Source organism: Bombina bombina, chromosome 3 (genome assembly GCF_027579735.1).
Source record: "Bombina bombina isolate aBomBom1 chromosome 3, aBomBom1.pri, whole genome shotgun sequence".
NCBI lineage: Eukaryota > Metazoa > Chordata > Amphibia > Anura > Bombinatoridae > Bombina > Bombina bombina.
Window position 1 is genome coordinate 80253963 of NC_069501.1, and position 17805 is coordinate 80271767.

Below are 17805 nucleotides of genomic sequence, written 5' to 3' on the forward strand. Positions count from 1 at the left end.
TCAGGGTATAAATGGTGCCAGAAGAACAAAAACTAAATTTAGGTCCGCCAACCGGAGAATCAGGCGGGAGCCGTGGACTCTTCTCCCCATGATGGAAATTAAATTATCAGTAAGCATAATTTATGTTTTCCATCTAAAGGGGAGGTGAGTCCACGGCTTTATTCATTACTTGTGGGAAACAAATACCCAAGCTCTAGAGCAGTGTTTTTCAACCAGTGTGCCGTGAGAGATCCTCAGGTGTGCCGCAACAGACTGACAACAATATTTGAAATATTGGGAGGTATGTGACAGGCTCATCAGGCATCATTTACAACCATGACATTGACATTCATTCACAGACAATGATTATGATTGTTTGTGAATGAATGTCAATATGTCATGTATAGTTTGTAGGAGGCATGGCATGATAGCACAGTACAGTGTGTATATATATATATATATATATATATATATATATATATATATATATATACACACACATACACACTGTATATACAGTATATCCTGTATTAGGCTACAATGTGTGATTTTGTACAATTTTGGGATGGTGGTGTGCCACAGGATTTTTTAATGTAAAAAAGTGTGCCACGGCAAAAAAAAAAAGGTTGCAAATCACTGCTCTAGAGGACACTAAATGAACAAATGGGAGGGTAATAAGGAGGCGGACCCTATCCTGAGGGCACCACAGCCTGCAAAACCTTTCTCCCAAAAACTGCTTCTGACGAAGCAAAAACGTCAAATTTGTAAAACTTTGTAAAAGTATGTAAGGAGGACCAGGTAGCCGCCTTACAAATCTGCTCCATAGGAGGCCTCATTCTTGAAGGCCCACGAAGAAGCCACAGCTCTAGTGGAATGAGCCGTGTTCCTCTGAGGAGGCTTATGTCCCGCTGTCTCGTAAGCCAAGTGAATCATGCTCCTCAACCAAAAAGACAAAAGTGGAAGAGGCTCTCTGTCCCTTGCGTTTCCCTGCATACACTACAAAAAGAGATGTATACTGTCTGAAATCCTTCGTAGCCTGAAGATAAAACTTCAAGGCTCGAACCACATCCAAATTATGAAGTAAACTCTCCGAAAGGGAAAGAAGGGTTAGGACACAAAGAAGGAACAACTATTTCCTGATTGATGTTATGGTTAGACACGACCTTGGGAAGAAATCCCAAACCAGTGCGAAGAACAGCCTTATCAGCATGAAAAACCAGATAAGGAGGCTCACATTGCAAGGCCGCCAACTCAGATACTCTGCGTGCCGATGCAATAGCCAACAGGAAGAGAACCTTCCAAGAAAGAATCAATGTCAATAGAGTGCAAAGGTTCAAACGGAACCATCTACAACCCCTTATGAACCAAGTTCAAGCTCCATGGCGGAGCAGAATGTCTAAAGACAGGCCTTATTCTGGAAAGAGCCTAAACAAAAGACTGAATATCAGGAAGCGATAACCTCTAGAACCCAAAGTTCCTGAACATCCTGCAACCAGGCTTCTGAGAAGAGAGATAATCTGCCCCCTACTCGGTCCGTTGACTGGTCGGGGGCCGCTCCTTCATGCCGATTTTGTCTCGGCGGGCTTCTTCTTGGACTTATTCCAAAACTAAGCTGGCTTCCAAGCTCCCTTGGACTGCTCTGCTTTCGTGGCGGGCTGCTGACAATGGGCCTTGTCCGAACGAAAGGGACAAAAAGTAGATCCCTTAGGATTAACCTTCTTATTCTGTGGCAGGAAGGCACCCTTGCATCCCGTGGATATGATCGAGTCCAGTCCTGGGCCAAATAGGATCTTTCCCTGGAAGGGAGAAGGATTTAGAGGTCATGTCCGCAGACCATGATTTCAGCCACAGAGCCCTAAGGGCTAGGACGGAAAATCCTGATATCTTTGCATTCAGATGAATAATCTGCATATTGGCGTCACAAATGAAAGAATTAGCAACCCTCAAGGCCTTAATTCTATTCTGTATCTCATCAAGGGGAGTCTCCCTCTCGACCATCTCAGACAGGGATTCACACCAATATGTCGCAGCTCCGGCTACTGCCGCCTGAAAAACAAACCCTGTGTGCTGAAACATGTTTTCTAACTTTTTATCCATGGGCTCTTTAAATGACTAACTATCCTCGAGAGGAATCGTTGTAAGCTTCGCGAGCGTGGAGATAGCACCATCCACCTTAGGGACAGTCCCCTTTCTCCCTTTCATTCTTAATAATGTTAGCCATCTTAACAGGAACCAGGAAGGTCTGAGGCACCCTGTCCTACTTTATTAAGTTTAGGAATCAAAGGTTCCTCCGGTAGTCTTGGTTCCGGAACCTCCAATGTAGCAAGCGTTAATTTTCCATCCTAATCCTAAAGTCTGGTTCCTCCGCAACTGGAGGATTAGATGACACGGACTCCGACCCAGAAGGAACGTCCTCCGAAAAGTCGGAGCTGTCCTTGTCAGCGGATAATCTTTCCGAGATATCCATTGGAGTAGATGATCCCTGGTCCGCAATGTTTTACCCTACGCTTGCACTTAGGAGAATGTGGTAAGGCACTAATCACCACAGACAACGCCGTTTGCAGCTGATCCACAAAATCTGACGGCCAGCGGTCCTCTCCCTCAGGATGATTAGTCGTGCCCTGGGGAGCTGCATGTGTAATCGGACATGAATGTAGGGAACACACCTCACAGGATGAAGAACCCTCAGAGGTGGACAGCTCAGTAGTACTAAACATATTAATCTTTCTAGATGTAGTAATCTTATCAAGGCATGTGGAACAGAGTTGAGCAGGCGGATCTACCAGAACCTGCACTCAATAAAGGTATTCGACTTTGTTAAAGAGGGAGTACCCTCCAAAGCGTCAGAGTCCTCCATAGCTTACTCTTCTATTACGGACTAGATATACTATATAAATGACACCTTTATACCTCCAATGGCCGGGGCACTCACCACCTCCTTAGACCCAGACCACAGAAAAAAAAAAACGCTTTGTCTCATGTACCCTCCGGACAAGAAGAGAAAGTGGAATAGGCCCCACCCGGTCACATGGAGTGCCTTGCAGGACCGCCCCTGCACTAGGGAGAAAAAAACCACGCCAAATTGGCCGTGTAAGTAACTCCCAAAAATGACACCTGTAGTCCACCATTGCCAGAGCCTCATCTCACACATATCGCAGCAATGGCACAACAGTAACATTATGTACAAACCCCCCCCTGTTCAATAATCCCCCTTCCAGGGATATTAACCCTTGATTCTATAAAGATAAAAGGCGTCACACTGTGACCCTGTTTTCTTATATTATCATTAGATATATAAAAATGAAACGATCTTACCAGAATCTATGCCGTGGAACAGGAACACGGCCTCTCAAGTGTGACAGTGTAGAAGCATCGCTCCTGACATGGACTTGAGTGTAGGAAGCAGGCAGCAAAACTTGTCAACGCTGATTGCTTATGGAGCTGTTATTTTGAGTCGGGATGGTTTCACAGAAAGACTCTCCCTGCATCTCCGGACTCTAACTTTCACCCATGCTCTCACTGAGAGGCTGACAGGACTACTTAAAACTCCAGTCCCATTTCAAAGAGTAATACCCTCCATAAGAGACTACTCCGAATCTCCCAACACTTCTCTGCCAATCTCCTGTGACAAAAGGCAAAGAATGACTAGGGGATGAGGGAAGTGGGGGAGGTATTTAAGCCTTTGGCTGGGGTGTGTTTGCCTCCTCCTGGTGGCCAGGTTCTTAATTCCCACAAGTAATGAATGAAGCCATGGACTCTGCTCCCCTTTAGATGGAAAGAGCAAATAAACAAATTTAATAATTGTCCAACTGCCGACCCCTTCAGGACGGGGTCAAGTGCACAAGTTCATGTAAACAAAAGGGTAAAAGGAAGTAAAATTATCATCACTCTGATCATGTGACTTCAACACTGCTGATTGGATTCTGGGGGACTGCCTACGTCGCTAGGGACATCCCCAAGTTAGATCTTTCATAACTTTATCGAGAAGGCAGGACACAGAAAAACTTAGAACGTTCCATTCCGTCCTAACATCATTAAAGCTCAGTGCTTTTAAGAGGGCATGAAACATCCTAACAGTGTCAAGTGTTTAACAAGACTATTCAAGGATACATTGTTTATCACAAAGTACTCCCCCCTCCTACCCACTATGGATGGGTTTATTTTATCTTTCTTTGAAAACGTAGCTATGAAACATCTGCACCACTTTTTGTGAGCTGTCATTCCGATTACAAAGATAGAATTAAAAATAAAAAAATCTTGCAACTTGCATTTATAACAGCACCAGTTTGTCAGTACAAATGCCAAGTAATAACAATAACTGCCAAAAAAAAAGGCACCTTGCAAGCTGATAAAGATTGGTTTGCAAACCTCCCGCCGGGAAAGGTTGCTCCGTAGAGGTAAAACATAACTTTGTGAGGGAAACATGTGCGGCTTTGAATAATTGTTCTCAAGAGTAGTATTAATCTTGGCAGTTCAAAGGTAAAGCACCAGATGTATAGAAAGTGCAGTTACCTTGAAAGGTTAAGACTAGAAATGTGCGTTTGTCTAGCAACAAATGTCGAATATGGCGGCTGCCAGCTCTATTCGTGTGAAAGTGCATCACACAAAGATCTGAATTTTCACAGATCATTCACACAAAACCATCCGGCTCCAAATGGTGCTGGCAGCTGCCATATTCGCCATTCGTTACTACCCAAAAGCAACTAACGCACATGTCTAGTTAGGACTTCCTTTTGTTAAAGGAACATTAGACTCAGAACATAAATTGCAGATAGTATGATGGAATAATGTGTAATTATAAATATATTTTGCTACAGATTAAAAAATAATTTGGGTCTGTTAGTTAATTTTAAGAAGTTGTTTGCTTAAAACAAGCAACAAAAAAACAACAGAGTGCTTAACCCCTTAAGGGCACAGCTTCAGTTTGCTCAATTGTTCCATGACAGAATAATTCTGTCATTGGTCATTAAGGGGTTAAACACTTTAAAGGGACAGTATTTTATTGTTGTCATTTAAAAAGGTAAAACGCCCTTACTACCCATTTGCACAACCAACATTGTTATATTAAAAAGGGACATGAAACCACCCAACATGTTTCTTTCAAGATTCTAATAGATTATAACATTTTAAACAACTTTGAAATTCACTTCTATTATCAAATTTGCTTTGTTGAAAATCATATCTATAAAGACTCAGGAGCTGGCTGCTGATTGGTGGCTGCATATAAATGTTTATTGTTATTGGTCACTGTTGCCTTCAGCTAACTCCCAGCGATGCATTGCTACTGCTTCAATAAAGGATAAAAAAAACAATGAAGCAAATGGGATAATAGGAGTAAATGTAAAAGCTGTACAAAATTATAGCTTCTATCTTAATCATAAAAGAAAAAAATGTTGGGTTTCATGTCCCTTTAAATATACTTTAAAACCTCTAAATCTCAGTGCATTTTATAAGCTTTTCACAGTCAGAAAGTGCTAGTTCATGTGTGCCGTATAGTTAACACTGTGCTAAATCCTGTGGAGTTATTTATGACACACTATTTGGCTAAAATGCAAGTTAGTCAAAAACATTTAGAGAAGGGGGCAGTCTGAGTAGGCTTAGATACAAGGTAATCACAGAGGTAAAAAGTGTATTAATATAACAGTGTTGGTTATGCAAAACTGAGGAATGGGTAATAAAGGGATTATATATCTTTTTAAACAATAAAAAATTTCAGGTAGACAGACCCTTTAAGACAATAGAGCAAGGGTTTTCAAAGTTGTCCATAAGCCTCCCTAATAGGCAAGATTTTCAGGATTACCTTGGGTGAGAGCAGGTTAAAGGGACAGTCTACACTAGAATTGTTATTGTTTAAAAACATAATTTATGCTTACCTGATAAATTCCTTTCTTCTGTAGTGTGATCAGTCCACGGGTCATCATTACTTGTGGGATATTAACTGCTCCCCTACAGGAAGTGCAAGAGGATTCACCCAGCAGAGTTGCTATATAGCTCCTCCCCTCTACGTCACCTCCAGTCATTCGACCAAGGACCAACGAGAAAGGAGAAGCCAAGGGTGTAGTGGTGACTGGAGTATAATTTAAAAAATATTTACCTGCCTTAAAAAACAGGGCGGGCCGTGGACTGATCACACTACAGAAGAAAGGAATTTATCAGGTAAGCATAAATTATGTTTTCTTCTGTTAAGTGTGATCAGTCCACGGGTCATCATTACTTGTGGGATACCAATACCAAAGCAAAAGTACACGGATGACGGGAGGGATAGGCAGGCTCTTTATACAGAAGGAACCACTGCCTGAAGAACCTTTCTCCCAAAAATAGCCTCCGAGGAAGCAAAAGTGTCAAATTTGTAAAATTTGGAAAAAGTATGAAGCGAAGACCAAGTTGCAGCCTTGCAAATCTGTTCAACAGAGGCCTCATTCTTAAAGGCCCAAGTGGAAGCCACAGCTCTAGTGGAATGAGCTGTAATTCTTTCAGGAGGCTGCTGTCCAGCAGTCTCATAAGCTAAACGAATTATGCTACGAAGCCAAAAAGAGAGAGAGGTAGCAGAAGCTTTTTGACCTCTCCTCTGACCAGAGTAAACGACAAACAGGGAAGACGTTTGTCGAAAATCTTTAGTTGCCTGTAAATAAAATTTAAGGGCACGAACTACATCCAGATTGTGCAAAAGACATTCCTTCCTCGAAGAAGGATTTGGGCACAAGGATGGAACAACAATCTCCTGATTGATATTCCTGTTAGTGACTACCTTAGGTAAGAACCCAGGCTTAGTACGCAGAACTACCTTATCCGAGTGAAAAATCAAATAAGGAGAATCACAATGTAAGGCTGATAACTCAGAGACTCTTCGAGCCGAGGAAATAGCCATTAAAAATAGAACTTTCCAAGATAACAACTTTATATCAATGGAATGAAGGGGTTCAAAACGGAACACCCTGTAAAACGTTAAGAACAAGGTTTAAACTCCATGGTGGAGCCACAGCTTTAAACACAGGTTTAATCCTGGCCAAAGCCTGACAAAAAGCCTGAACGTCTGGAACTTCTGACAGACGCTTGTGTAACAGAATGGACAGAGCTGAGATCTGTCCCTTTAAGGAACTAGCGGATAACCCCTTTTCTAAACCTTCTTGTAGAAAAGACAATATCCTAGGAATCCTAACCTTACTCCAAGAGTAACCTTTGGATTCGCACCAATATAGGTATTTACGCCATATTTTATGGTAAATCTTTCTGGTGACAGGCTTCCTAGCCTGTATTAAGGTATCAATAACTGACTCAGAAAAACCACGCTTTGATAAGATCAAGCGTTCAATTTCCAAGCAGTCAGCTTCAGAGAAGTTAGATTTTGATGTTTGAAAGGACCCTGAATCAGAAGGTCCTGTTTCAGAGGTAACGACCAAGGTGGACAGAATGACATGTCCACCAGATCTGTATACCAAGTCCTGCGTGGCCATGCAGGCGCTATTAGAATCACTGATGCTTTCTCCTGTTTGATTCTGGCAATCAATCGAGGAAGCATCGGTGAAAGGTGGAAACACATAAGCCATCCTGAAGGTCCATGGTGCTGTCAAGGCATCTATCAGGACCGCTCCCCGGATCCCTGGATCTGGACCCGTAGCGCGGAAGCTTGGCGTTCTGTCGAGACGCCATGAGATCTATCTCTGGTTTGCCCCAAACGTGGAAGTATTTGGGCAAAGACCTCTGGATGAAGTTCCCACTCCCCCCGGATGAAAAGTCTGACGACTTAAGAAATCCGCCTCCCAGTTCTCCACTCCCGGGATGTGGATTGCAGACAGGTGGCAAGAGTGAGACTCTGCCCAGCGAATTATCTTCGATACTTCCATCATTGCTAGGGAGCTTCTTGTCCCTCCCTGATGGTTGATATAAGCTACAGTCGTGATGTTGTCCGACTGGAACCTGATGAACCCCCGAGTTGCTAACTGGGGCCAAGCCAGAAGAGCATTGAGGACTGCTCTCAATTCCAGAATGTTTATTGGAAGAAGACTCTCCTCCTGATTCCATAGTCCCTGAGCCTTCAGAGAATTCCAGACAGCGCCCCAACCTAGTAGGCTGGCGTCTGTTGTTACAATTGACCAGTCTGGCCTGCTGAATGGCATTCCCCTGGACAGATGTGGCCGATAAAGCCACCATAGAAGAGAATTTCTGGTCTCTTGAATGGAATGAAGGGACAACGGCATGCATTTTGAAGTTTTGTTAACCTGTCCTCTGTCAGGTAAATCTTCATTTCTACAGAATCTATCAGAGTCCCCAGGAAGGGAACTCTTGTGAGTGGAAAGAGAGAACTTTTCTCTTCGTTCACTTTCCATCCATTGCGACCTTAGAAATGCCAGTACTATCTCTGTATGAGATTTGGCAGTTTGAAAGCTTGAAGCTTGTATCAGTATGTCGTCTAAGTACGGAGCTACTGAAATTCCTCGCGGTCTTAGTACCCGCCAGAAGAGTGCCCAGAACCTTTGTGAAGATTCTTGGAGCCGTAGCCAGTCCGAATGGAAGAGCTACAAACTGGTAATGCCTGTCTAAAAAGGCAAACCTTAGATACCGGTAATGACTTCTGTGAATCGGTATGTGAAGGTAAGCATCCTTTAAATCCACTGTGGTCAAGTACTGACCCTCTTGGATCATGGGCAAAATTGTTCGAATAGTTTCCATCTTGAACGATGGAACTCTTAGGAATTTGTTTAGGATCTTTAAATCCAAGATTGGCCTGAAGGTTCCCTCTTTTTGGGAACTACAAACAGATTTGAGTAAAACCCTTGTCCTTGTTCCAACCGCGGAACTGGATGGATCACTCCCATTAATAAAAGATCTTGTACGCAGCGTAGAAACGCTTCCTTCTTTGTTAGGTTTGTTGACAACCTTGACAGATGAAATCTCCCTCTTGGGGGAGAGGATTTGAAGTCCAGAAGGTATCCCTGAGATATGATCTCTAACGCCCAGGGATCCTGAACATCTCTTGCCCAAGCCTGGGCGAAGAGGGAAAGTCTGCCCCCCACTAGATCCGGTCCCGGATCGGGGGCCCTCAATTCATGCTGTCTTAGGGGCAGCAGCAGGTTTTCTGGCCTGTTTGCCCCTGTTCCAGGACTGGTTAGGTTTCCAGCCTTGTCTGTAGCGAGCAACAGCTCCTTCCTGTTTTGGTGCAGAGGAAGTTGATGCTGCTCCTGCTTTGAAATTACGAAAGGAACGAAAATTGGACTGTCTAGCCTTGGCTTTGGCCTTGTCCTGAGGCAGGGCATGACCTTACCTCCTGTAATGTCATCAATAATCTCTTTCAAGCCGGGCCCGAATAAGGTCTGCCCTTTGAAAGGAATATTAAGCAATTTAGATTTAGACGTAACATCAGCTGACCAGGATTTTAGCCACAGAGCTCTGCGTGCCTGAATGGCGAATCCTGAATTTTTAGCCGCAAGTTTAGTTAAATGTACTACGGCATCTGAAATAAATGAATTAGCTAACTTAAGGAATTTAAGTTTGTGTGTGATGTCATCTAGTGTGGATGATTGAAGTGTCTCTTCCAGAGACTCAAACCAAAATGCTGCTGCAGCCGTGACAGGCGCAATACATGCAAGAGGTTGCAATATAAACCCTTGTTGAACAAACATTTTCTTAAGGTAACCCTCTAATTTTTTATCCATTGGATCTGAAAAAGCACAGCTATCCTCCACTGGGATAGTGGTACGCTTAGCTAAAGTAGAAACTGCTCCCTCCACCTTAGGGACCATTTGCCATAAGTCCCGTGTGGCGGCGTCTATTGGAAACATTTTTCTGAATATAGGAGGGGGTGAGAAAGGCACACCGGGTCTATCCCACTCCTTAGTAACAATGTCAGTAAGTCTCTTAGGTATAGGAAAAACGTCAGTACTCGTCGTACCTTAGCAAAATATTTATCCAACCTACACATTTTTTCTGGGATTGCAACTGTGTTACAATCATTCAGAGCCGCTAATACCTCCCCTAGTAACACACGGAGGTTCTCAAGCTTAAATTTAAAATTTGAAATGTCTGAGTCCAGTTTATTTGGGATCAGAACCGTCACCCACAGAATGAAGCTCTCCGTCTTCACGTTCTGCAAACTGTGACGCAGTATCAGACATGGCCCTTGCATTATCAGCGCACTCTGTTCTCATCCCAGAGTGATCACGTTTACCTCTTAGTTCTGGTAGTTTAGCCAAAACTTCAGTCATAACAGTAGCCATATCTTGTAATGTGATTTGTAATGGCCGCCCAGATTCACTCGGCGCTACAATATCACGCACCTCCTGAGCGGGAGATGCAGGTACTGACACGTGAGGCGAGTTAGTCGGCATAACTCTCCCCCTCGTTGTTTGGTGAAATATGTTCAATTTGTACAGATTGACTATTTTTTAAAGTAGCATCAATACATTTAGTACATAAATTTCTATTGGGCTCCACTTGGCATTAACACATATAGCACAGAGATATTCCTCTGAATCAGACATGTTTAACACACTAGCAAATAAACAGCAACTTGGAAATACTTTTCAAAGTAATTTACAAATAATATGAAAACGAACTGTGCCTTTAAGAAGCACAGAAAATATTATAACAGATAAAATAATTAAGTTATAGCATCAATCTTTGTCAGAATATACAGTTTTAGCAAAGGATTGTTCCCCTCAGCAAATGATAACTAACCCAGGCAGCAGAAAAAAATACACAAATAAACGTTTTTTATATCACAGTCAATACAATCAGCACAGCTCTGCTGTGAATGATTACTTCCCTCAAAAAAGACTCTTGAGATCCCTGAACTCTGTAGAGATGAACCGGATCATGTAGGAAGAAAATGAACCTCTGACTGAGTTTTTCTGATGCACAGTGAAAGCACCAAAATGGCCCCTCCCCCACACACATAACAGTGAGAGGGATCAGTGAACTGCTCTAATTTAAATCAAAACTATTGCCAAGTGGAAAAAAAGTGCCCAAAACATTTTTTCACCCAGGTACCTCAGAGAAAAAAACGTTTTTACATGCCAGCAAAAAAACGTTTTACCTCAATAATTAATTGTCATTTAAAACCTATTGCAAGTCCCTGCAAAATAGGTTAAGTCTATGTATACAGTTTAAAAGCCAGAGAAGTACCATTTCCCAGAAAACTGAAGTGTAAAATATACATACATGACAGCCTGATATCAGCTACATCTACTGCATTCAAGGCTGAGTTTACATTATAACGGTATGGCAGGATTTTCTCATCAATTCCATGTCAGAAAATAATAAACTGCTACATACCTCTTTGCAGATTAATCTGCCTGCTGTCCCCTGATCTGAAGTTTACCTCTCCTCAGATGGCCGAGAAACAGCAATATGATCTTAACTACTCCGGCTAAAATCATAGAAAAACTAAGGTAGATTCTTCTTCAAATTCTACCAGAGAAGGAATAACACACTCCGGTGCTATTATAAAATAACAAACTTTTGATTGAAGATATAAAAAACTAAATATATCACCATAGTCCTCTCACACATCCTATCTAGTCGTTGGGTGCAAGAGAATGACTGGAGGTGACGTAGAGGGGAGGAGCTATATAGCAACTCTGCTGGGTGAATCCTCTTGCACTTCCTGTAGGGGAGCAGTTAATATCCCACAAGTAATGATGACCCGTGGACTGATCACACTTAACAGAAGAAAGATAGATAATCCCTTTATTACCCATTCCCCAGTTTTGCACAACCAACACAGTTATATTAATATACTTTTTTACCTCTGATTACCTTGTAAGCCTATGCAGTTCTTTTGACAGACTTACATTTTGGCCAATCTATATGGCATACATGAAGCAACGCCCTCTAGTTATGAAACTCTGTCAAAATGCATCCAGATAAGAAACGGCCTTCAAGCACTTGGAAATTAGCATAAGAGCCTACCTAGGTTTAGCTTTCAACTAAGAATTCCAAGAGAACAAAGCAAAATTAATTATAAAAGTAAATTGCAAAGTTGTTAAAAATTACATGCCCTTTCTGAATCATGAAAGTTTATTTTTGACTAGACTGTCCCTTTAATAACCATGTTTACTAATCAGTTGATTATTTCACCTGTGTACCAGCTCAGATATCCTGAAAATCTGGCCTGTTATGGAGGCCTGAAGACAGGTTCGAAAACCCCTGCAATAGAGGAGGGTTATAGGAATAGCAATGTATGTTCTTTCACCATAGATATATGTATAGGATTGTGATTGGTTATCAAATGTCCTTAAAATAAAGAAAAAAAAAACAACATACGAATATTTGACAAAGCTAATCATACATACATATATAAAGCTGATCATATATACATACATATATAAAGCTGATCATATATACATATATAAATAAAGCTGATCATACATACATATATAAATAAAGCTGATCATACATACATATATAAATAAAGCTGATCATACATACATATATAAATAAAGCTGATCATATATACATATATAAATAAAGCTGATCATATATACATAAATAAAGCTGATCATATATACATATATAAATAAAGCTGATCATATATACATAAATAAAGCTGATCATATATACATAAATAAAGCTGATCATATATACATATATAAAGCTGATCATATATACATATATAAAAGCTGATCATATATACATATATAAATAAAAGCTGATCATATATACATATATAAATAAAGCTGATCATAATATACATATATAAATAAAGCTGATCATATATACATATATAAATAAAGCTGATCATATATACATATATAAAGCTGATCATATATACATATATAAATAAAGCTGATCATATATACATACATATATAAAGCTGATCATATATACATACATATATAAAGCTGATCATATATACATACATATATAAAGCTGATCATTATATATATATATATATATATATATATATATATATATATATATATAATATATATATAATATATATAGTATATTTATATATATCACTAGTAACTTTTTTTACCTGACTGGTAAAGAGTGGCTTTTTTTTTACGATTTCTCACAAGAACAAATTAACCATATTGGTTTGTCTACATGCTTAAATAAATAAAAATAAATTATATTAATATTAATGAATAACTGACCAAATGGTTAACAATGGACAAAAAAATAAATAAATTGGCGCCAATTACTAGGATTAAAACTGAAAGGAACCTAATGTTACATTTCTTGAACACAAATTTAGATCCAAATATAAGAGATACACAAATAGTAACAATCAAAAATAGCTATAGTTGCTTGAACAGAAATGAAAACCCCTCAATTTGCAAAATACCAATACAACAGTATTTGTTTGAAAAAGCTTGATAGATTTTATAATCATTGTACTCATTAAAATCAATTCAAGACAATATCAACCAACCCAAAGCACATGTAATTAATACCTCTATCACTGTGCGCTACTGTGAGGTTCCAACCTCATTCACAAAGCAGTTAAGCTTTAATTAAATTTTTCTGTTCATAAAATATCTCATAGCCAGTGCTTTAAAAAGCAAGTCGCTTATTTTTTTTTTTATAAAGGTGAAATTCTGTAAAGAGCAGGTTAACGTTCTCTTTAAGTGAAAGAACAGTACTGAACAAGGCAACTGCACCCTGGAATATATATATATATATATATATATATGCGTTTGGAGCCTTATATCTTACAGATCAACAGAATACTAATGAATATAAACCTTAATGATATGTTTTGTGATAGCTTCCTTTTGTCCAGTTCGTTTAAATGGAACACAGGGTTTCCATGGAAACAATTCCTTAGAGATTGAGAAATCATTTTTTGTGGATTATTAAATAATAAAAAAAATTTTTTTGCTGTGCTTTGAAAAAAATAAAATGCACAAATCATTCCACCACTTTATGACATTTTAGAACATGCAATTCAGAGACACTAAAGCAGTTTATCACAAAGGGGATTTCTACAAAATTACCAAGAGCCCCATAATATGTAGGTTGTGAACATGTTCAAAAAACAAATTATGGATCAACACCTACCGATTCCATATTCCCCATCATGGCTGGTGAAGTAATGCCAAGTGGTGGCTGTGCTGGTTTGGGGTATTCCTGGACTTTGCATTGGATGGCTTAGGAGAGGATGTCCAACCTGGGGGAAGGTACAGGAAGGGACGGAGACTTTAGGTGAACAGGGAGAAGCAGCAGCAGACCCCATAACAGGTGGGGACTTAATGGAAGCAGCAGCTGCAGCTGTTGATCCTGTCAACATCCCCGCTAACTGAGACGGTGTTTGAGGAGATTTAAGAATACAGAAGGGACCCAGCATTGGAGACTGAACCTGCCGCATGGTTGGTGATTTTAATGATTTACACCAGGAGAGTTCACTTGACCACCTGAAACAGAAACATTATCCAAAGGTTTACGTCCCATGCTGCGCTGACCAGGAGGTGCAACACTGAGGTTGCCCGGGTTTATTGTTAGGGTTGAGAGGTAGTGGTGGCATGTGGCTTAATCTGCTATTAGTCCTTTGATCTGGCCCCATCTGTTCTCTGGGATTTCTTAAAACTCCTCCTGACCATGGGGCATATTAAGAAAAGGCCTGGAACTCATGCCATATTCTGGTTGGGAGTGCTCAAATGGAACAGAATGCATTTTTTGCTGTTACTAAGCATCTCAGAATTGCCTGACCTCATTTTAATAATTTCCTCAGACCCCATAACCACCTCTCTCATTTTCCTGAGACATTAACTGCTGGTTAGAATTCATATTGACATTTAGGTTCATATCAACCTTCATGTTCATGTTTCCGTGACCCAAGCCAAATTCTACATCTCTGTTTGGGCCCATATTTGGAGGCATCCCCTTTTGGAATTCCATCCTTGAGGGGCTCAGTGCTGAATCTCCAGGCATGCGAGGGAATAGACCACTTCCAGGTTCCATATTCCTTTGGGGAGGCATCCCTCTATTCATTTCCATTACAGGTCTAATTCCCTCCATGCCAATACCAGGTGGCATACCAAGTTGTTTTTCTGAAACATGTGGATGAAAAATCTCTTTCTGGCAAACCTTGGGGGTGAGGAAATCTTTCACCTCGCCCTGGGCCACTGAATAATGCTTTGTCCGGGAGGAAAGTTGCGTCCATCTTGAATTTGTGACACCTCATCAGGCAGTTAACACCTGGAAGTCCTGATCTGGAGGCAGGATTGGGAACATTAGGTCCTTCATGTCAGGGTTCATCATTCCAACAAAATCCAGGCAAACGTGCATTTGGCTTCCAGGCACATTTGGATGTGGGGGCATACCTTTTGGTGGCATAGGATGTGGCATACCAATTCCATCAGCAAAAGGCTCAGGCCCCCCAGGACCCCAGGTTTCCCAGGATTAATTTGATAAGGAGGAGGAGGGCCTCTAACCATGCCTCTAGGTCCATGTTGGTTGTACCATCATATCTTGTAAGGAACGCTGCTGCACTACAGCCTGCTCCTGTTTGCGTCTCTTTTCATCATAGAATTCTTGTTGCAATTTAGCCAGTGCCACACTGTTCTGGAGTCATGTGTCGAGGTGATCCTGTCCAGGCTGAGGATTCATTGGTGGAGGTACCATATCCTCTGGTGAAAAAGGCATGTCCTCGTGTCCCTGGGGTTCCAAATGGAATACCTCCATCAGGATGTGGTCCTGGGCCTTTACCTAAATTTTGTGACTGAGCCATCATTGCTTGTATTGGCCCTTCAAGTTTCTTCTGGGGATTGTCCAGCATTCCAGAATTCGGTTGAGGTCCCCCACTTTGGCCTGTAATGTCCTTTTAGAGCAAAACTCTTTCTCATCAGGAAACAACATACGATGAATATCTCTAAGGGTTTGTAAAGAACGTTCTCTGTGTTCTAATTGCTCTTGAGAAAGCCCATCAGGATTGTCACCTAAATTTGTCTGATCCCCACCAGGTACCTGCTGAGAGGAGTTTTTTGTTTCAGTCTTTGTATCACCTGAAGGGACAACATTCCCCTGGGATAAAGGACTAGCAACTTGATTGTTAGGAGTAGAACTTTGTCCACATCCTTCACTTTGTAAAACACTAGCAGGGCTGTTGGCTGCTATTTTACTCTCACCGCTATCTTGTCCTATTGAACAGTGAGAGCCTGCAGGCTTGGGCGGTAGTACAGGCCCGGGTTGATTTGGTTGCACTTTGGCCGGTTGTGAATGGTTCTGCTCCTGGGGGGTTGGTGCTCGAGGATTACTTTTAGGTTCGCTTCTTATATTTGTCGATATCTGAGTGTTCTGAGAAGAAGAAAAAAAAATTAGAAAAGCACAAGATTAATATCTACTTTAACTATACCTCAAGCTAGAAACACATACATATGCACATTTCATCATTCAGAAAAGCCTTTCCAATTTGCTTCTACAGTATTATCATTCACTTTGTTCTCTTGGTAGAATTTGTTGAAGAATCAATACCTAGGATCAGGAGTTTTGCATGTATCTTAAAGGGATAGAAAGGTCAAAAATGAAATGTGAATGGTGCATTTCAATTTGAAATAACATAGATTTATGTAAGAACTTACCTGATAAATTCATTCCTTTCATATTAGCAAAGAGTCCATGAGCTAGTGACGTATGGGAAATACATTCCTACCAGGAGGGGGTAGTTTTCCCAAACCTCAAAATGCCTATAAATACACCCCTCACCACACCCACAAATCAGTTTATCGTATAGCCAAGGAAGTGGGAGATAAGAAAAAAGTGCGAAAGCATAAAAAATAAGGGATTGGAATAATTGTGCTTTATACAAAAAAATCATAAACACCACAAAAAAGGGTGGGTCCTCATGGGACTCTTGCTAATATGAAAGAAATGAATTTATCAGGTAAGGTTCTTACATAAATTATGTTTTCTTCATGTAATTAGCAAGAGTCCATGAGCTAGTGACGTATGGGATAATGACTACCCAAGATTCGGATCTTCCACGCAAGAGTCACTAGAGAGGGAGGGATAAAATAAAGACAGCCAATCCGCTGAAAAAAATCCACACCCAAAATAAGTTTAAATCTTATAATGAAAAAAACTGAAATTATAAGCAGAAGAATCAAACTGAAACAGCTGCCTGAAGTACTTTTCTACCAAAAACTGCTTCAGAAGAAGAAAACACATCAAATGGTAGAATTTTACAAAAAGTATGCAAAGAAGACCAAGTGGCTGCTTTGCAAATCCGATCAACTGAAGCTTCATTCCTATACGCCCAGGGAAGTAGAAACTGACCTAGTAGAATGAGCTGTAATCCTTTGAGGCAGAGTTTTACCCGACTCGACATAGGCATGATGAAACAAAGTTTTAACCAAGATGCCAAAGAAGATGGCAGAAGCCGGCTGACCTTTCCTAGAACCGGAAAAGATACAAATAGACTAGAAGTCTTTCGGAAATCCTTAATAGCTTCAACATAATATTTCAAAACTCTAACTACATCCAAAGAATGCCAACAACTTTTCCCTTAGAATTCTTAGGATTAGGACACTATGAAGGAACCACAATTTCTCTACTAATGTTGTTAGAATTCACAACCTTAGGTAAAAATTTAAAAGAAGTTCGCAACACCGCCTTATCCTGATGAAAAATCAGAAAAGGAGACTCACAAGAAAGAGCAGATAATTCAGAAACTCTTCTAGCAGAAGAGATGGCCAAAAGAAAACAAAACTTTCCAAGAAAGTAATTTAATGTCCAGCGAATGCATAGGTTCAAATGGAGTGAGCTTGAAGAGCCCCCAGAAACCAAATTCAAACTCCAAGGAGAAGAAAATAATATAATTTATGCTTACCTGATAAATTCATTTCTCCTGTAGTGTAGTCAGTCCACGGGTCATCCATTACTTAT

At 40.6% G+C, this 17805-nt stretch overlaps 1 protein-coding gene across 1 annotated transcript in view; it reads right to left on the reverse strand.

The window, feature by feature from the left end:
- Positions 1–17805, reverse strand: part of BCL9 (BCL9 transcription coactivator) — a 346838-nt gene that overhangs the window by 75164 nt on the left and 253869 nt on the right. Inside the window, 17 exon segments of the mRNA XM_053705893.1 lie at positions 13980–14033; positions 14036–14096; positions 14098–14136; positions 14138–14307; positions 14310–14415; positions 14417–14520; positions 14523–14603; positions 14606–14678; positions 14680–14997; positions 14999–15052; positions 15054–15112; positions 15115–15168; positions 15171–15314; positions 15317–15380; positions 15382–15585; positions 15587–15745; positions 15748–16218. Of these exon segments, the coding sequence (XP_053561868.1) occupies positions 13980–14033; positions 14036–14096; positions 14098–14136; positions 14138–14307; positions 14310–14415; positions 14417–14520; positions 14523–14603; positions 14606–14678; positions 14680–14997; positions 14999–15052; positions 15054–15112; positions 15115–15168; positions 15171–15314; positions 15317–15380; positions 15382–15585; positions 15587–15745; positions 15748–16218 (2215 nt within the window).